This window comes from Vulpes lagopus, chromosome 1, assembly GCF_018345385.1.
Source record: "Vulpes lagopus strain Blue_001 chromosome 1, ASM1834538v1, whole genome shotgun sequence".
NCBI lineage: Eukaryota > Metazoa > Chordata > Mammalia > Carnivora > Canidae > Vulpes > Vulpes lagopus.
Genome location: NC_054824.1, coordinates 119,219,554 through 119,224,160, shown reverse-complemented (window position 1 = coordinate 119,224,160; position 4,607 = coordinate 119,219,554). Strand labels below are relative to the sequence as shown.

The 4,607-nt window shown below is 38.7% G+C and overlaps 1 protein-coding gene across 1 annotated transcript; it reads left to right on the top strand.

Annotated features, from left to right (window-relative positions):
• Positions 1–1,900: 1,900 nt before the first annotated feature.
• Positions 1,901–2,305, top strand: LOC121484697 (proteolipid protein 2-like). Its single transcript, XM_041744253.1, has one exon. The coding sequence runs from the start codon at positions 1,901–1,903 to the stop codon at positions 2,303–2,305; it is 405 nt and encodes a 134-aa protein (XP_041600187.1).
• Positions 2,306–4,607: the final 2,302 nt, after the last annotated feature.

Below are 4,607 nucleotides of genomic sequence, written 5' to 3'. Positions count from 1 at the left end.
CTTATGTTATAGTTGTCATGTGTTTTACACTAACAGGCATTATTTTTTAATTTATTCTTTTAAAGATCTGAGAGAGAGAAGAGGAGCATATAAGCAGGGGAGGGACAGAGAGAGAGGGAGAAAGAGAATCTCTAGCAGACTTGCTGCTGAGTATGGAGCCTAACTCTAGGCTCCATCCCACAGCACTGAGATCATGACCTGAGACAAAATCAAGGATTGGATGCTTAACTGACCAAGCCACCCAATTGCCTCTAAATTGACATGCATTTAAAACCTTATCAGACAATGTGAAATTTTTCCCTTCAATAATTTTACGTATTTTGGGGGTTCCTGATTGGCTCAGTTAGGATAGTGCACAATTCTTGATCTCAGGGTCATGAGTTCAAGCCCATGGTGGGTGTGGAGCCTACTTTAAAAATATATCAAAAAATAATAATTACATATATTTTGAGGAACTTTAAAAAAAGGATTCACTATTTACCCAGATATTACTGTTTTTATTCTTCTTTCATTCTTAAATTTCTAGGTTTCATCTGGTATTGTTTTCCTTCAGTCTGAAGAGCTTCCTGTATCATTTCTTTTAGTCGGCCATGGGTTCTTTTAGATTGTCTTCATCTGAGAATATCTTTATGTCTCCTTTATTCCTGAAGGATAGTTTTGCTGGGTATAGAATGCTGGGTTAACATTATTTTCTATCATTTTAAAAATGCTGTTCTACTGTCTTTTGGCCTTCATGGTTTCTGATGAGCAGTCCATCACCATTAACATCATTGTTCTCCTATAATTGTCATTTTTCCTTAGCTACCTTTAAGATTTTTTTTCTTTACATTTAGTTTTCAGTAGTTAGATTATAATGTGTCTGGGTGTGGTTTTCTTTGAGTTTATTCTGTTTATGATAATTAAACTTCTTGAATACGCAAGTTAATTCTCATCAAATTGAGGAACTTTTCAGCCATTGTTTCCTCAAATTCTTTATCTGCATCAATTAATTTATAGGACTCCATTGTTATAAATGTTAGACCTTTGATATAGTTCCATGACTCTCTGAAGTTCTATTCATTTTTTTCCAATGTATTTTCCTCTTCGTTCTTAAGACTGAATGATTTCTATTAATCTAGCTTCAAGTTCACTGACCCTTTCCTCTGTCATCTTCACTCTGCTATTGAGGTCAGCCAGCAAAATTTAAACTTCACAGATTGTATGCTTTAAAATGATTTCGTTCTTTTTCTAGAATTTAATTTTTTTTGCTGAGTGCTTTTATATTTCTATATGTTTTATTTAATGTATATTTACCTTATGGAGCTTATTATTATTACAATCCATTGTTTTAAAGTCTTTGTCTTATAATTTCAGCATCTGTGTCACCTTAGGGTTTGCACCTATTCATTATCTTTTCCCTTAAGAATTGGCCACATTTTGGGCAGCGCTGGTGGCGCAGCGGTTTAGCGCCTCCTGCAGCCTGGAGTGTGATCCAAGTCCCACGTCAGGCTCCCTGCATGGATCCTGCTTCTCCCTCTGCCTGTGTCTCTGCCTCTCTCTCTCTCCATAAATAAATAAATAAATAAATAAATAAATAAATAAATAAATGAAAGAATCAGCCACATTTTTTGGTTCTTTGTTTATCAGGTAATTTTGGATTGTATTCTGGACTTTAAGAATATTAAGTTGTGTAGATATGAATCCTGTTAAAAATCTCTAAGGTATTTTATTATTATTATTATTATTATTATTATCATAATCATCATAATTACTGTTTTAGCAGGTGGTCAACCAAGTCAACTTCAGATTGCAAGTTTTTAAAACCACTTTTTAGAAGGCAAAACGGCTGGGTGTGCAGCATTCTGGAACCCTCCATCAAGCCTGCAGATCATATGTGCCTCCAGGAACTCCAGGCCTCATCATGGTGGAGGCTGAGCACCTCTCAGCCCGTGGCTGCTGGACTGTCTTCACCAACTTCTTATGCTCCAGAAAAGGAACTCTATTGTGTGCTGAGATGATATTGTGCCTGGTGATTCTAATCTGGTTCAGCCTCTCAACACCAGCATACTCCTCTCTGTCAGTAGTTGAGATGATTCTTGCTGAGATCTTCTTTGTCATCTACATGTGTGACCTAGCCTCCAAGATACAATACTGGTCTTGGATTGATTTCTTCCGAACCCTCATTGCAGCCACCCTCTACCTCATCACCTCCATTATTGTCCTTGTTGAGGGAGGAAATCGCTCCATAATCATTGCAGGAGTACTGGGCCTCATTGCTGTGTTCCTCTTTGGCTATGATGCCTTCATCACCTACCCCTCAAGGTAATAAAGACACAGAGCAGCACTGACTGTGTTGGTGGATTCCCTTTTTTCCCTGAGACCTGGTTGATGGTTTGATTCTTAATTCAATTCTCAAAGTTTTGCTAGGCAACTTTGGATCTGTCCTATGCATATACAGCTCAAGAGTAGACTAGGGACTGGTATAGTTTCTTACACAGCATTAGGGCAGCCTCTTCTTGACCTCACTTCCTTCCAGGTTTCCTCCTATGCCCCTTGCCTCACAGAGGCCCTTTTTCCCAGTTCTTTGTGCAGAAAAGTGAGATTTCTTTTTAGAGTTTTACCTGCCCCTATTATTGCTGCTGAGCAGTTCTGCATGCAGGGCCTGTCCATGGGGCAAAGCCACAAACCAAAAGAGGGGGAAAAAATGGAACACTCATTCTTAAATGTGTTGCTTCTTCAAGTTTTGACTCCACTCCACAAACTGCCTGATTTTGTTTACTTTTAAGAGTCCTTGTGTCATTGTTTTTGTGTATTTTGTCGAGAGTTTTTAGCTGTAATCAGAGAGATAGGCCATAATGGATGTACTCTAACTTCATCAGAAATCAAAGTCACATTTCAACAGTAGATTTAAGAAAAAAATTTTGAGGATGTTTGTAAAGATATATAAAATTAATATAATGGAAGACTAAGGTCTTAGTGATCACACAGCCCAATGGAACTCCTTCTCAGTAGTTGCCTGGGGTAGGAAGGGGGTAAGTGTGCTAAGTATAGCCAATACCAATCAAGTGTATTCTTAAAATAACTGACCAAACACAGACCTCAAGCATTCTAGTTATGCTGAGACATCTTGATGCCCTTTCTCATACTCTTCTTCAGTGGGTAGCTTGCACAAACATCCTTTAGTGATGTCTAGAATAGTGATTTAGAAATTATGCTATTCAGAGCTATAGGCATTCCATGGAGCCCATTTAGGAACAAAAGTAGTGCAGAGAGGGCATACTGTTTGATGCCACTCCCTGCTTCAATTAGAGAAGTCTACTTTTTTTTTTTTTAAGATTTTATTTATTTATTTGAGAGAGCAGAGTGAGAGAGCATGAGTGAGGGCAGGGAAGGGATTGAGGGAGAGATAGAAGCAGGCTCCCCACTGAGCACGGAGCCCGATATGAGGCTCGATCCCAGGACCCCAGGATCATGACCTACACCGAAGGTAGACACTTAACCAACTGAGCCACTCTAGCATCCCTAGAGCAGTCCACTTTGAACTGTTTTTTGTACTGGACTGTGCAATAATGTGTCATAATAACTAAGATTTACATTGGTAAAAATAAAAATAAAAAAGAATCATGGAAATCCACCAGTTTGTGGTAAAGATCCTGGGATTGATCAGCAGTTGTGATGATGCTTTCCAATTCTTCTCTGATGCTTATAAACTAGTTGAGATACTTTAGATAGGAAGTACTGAGGACTTGTCAGGGATTGCCTGGAACACAAGGGATGGTTCAGAGCAGTTAAAATGTTTCTGCTTCCCTAATTTAAAGTGGTGGTCTGAATCCTGGAAAAAACATCAGCTGTCATGAGCTTTTGTGCTTCACTCCCTCACTGCCAGAGCAAACTAGCTTTGCTTGATGATTTAAAGTTATCAAACCAGGATAACTGACCTATTTTATCCCTTTGGAGAATATTTGCATTTCATGAGGCTCCTGACAATGTCAAGTACTTCACACAAATAAATTGTTTTAACACTTGCATTTAAAGTATCAGGCTATGGAGGACATTGAGAAGGTCAACAGGGCTTCAGCATAGAGAACATCCACTACCTGAACGATGGGCTGTGGCACATGAAGACGTACAAATAGCGTGGGGAGTGGTGCCAGGGGACTGAACCTGGAGAACTGGACCTGTGCTGTGTCTGTGTGTGTGCATCTGTGTGTGCGCTGGTGTGTCTTGTGCGACACGAGGTCTGCATGTCCTGTGCCCAAGGGAATATGAGTACAACAGATGCTGAAAGAAGCACCCCCCCCCCAAAAAAAAAACCCTCAACACCGAGTAAATGATTTGGAAGGAGAAAAAAAAAAGTATCAGGCTAATGGAGGAAGAGACTCTTCCTTGAATGTCTTATAATACCCAGATTATATAAAGTAAGTTAAACAAACTTAGACCCACTATTTAAGACTAGGATGATGGCTGAGTAATTAAAGCATTTGATAGTTCTTCTCCTAATTTCTATTAAATATTCACCAAGTACTACCAAAAGATGAAAATGCACAACAAACTCCAAAAGAAAGAATAAAAGTCAATCTTAAAAGAGATTCTAGAAATATTTCTATTATTAAGTTTTCAACAGTGAC

Coding starts and splice junctions, on each gene's coding strand:
- LOC121484697 (XM_041744253.1), top strand. CDS start 1,901: ATGGTGGAGGCTGAGCACCTCTCAGCCCGTGGCTGCTGGACTGTCTTC.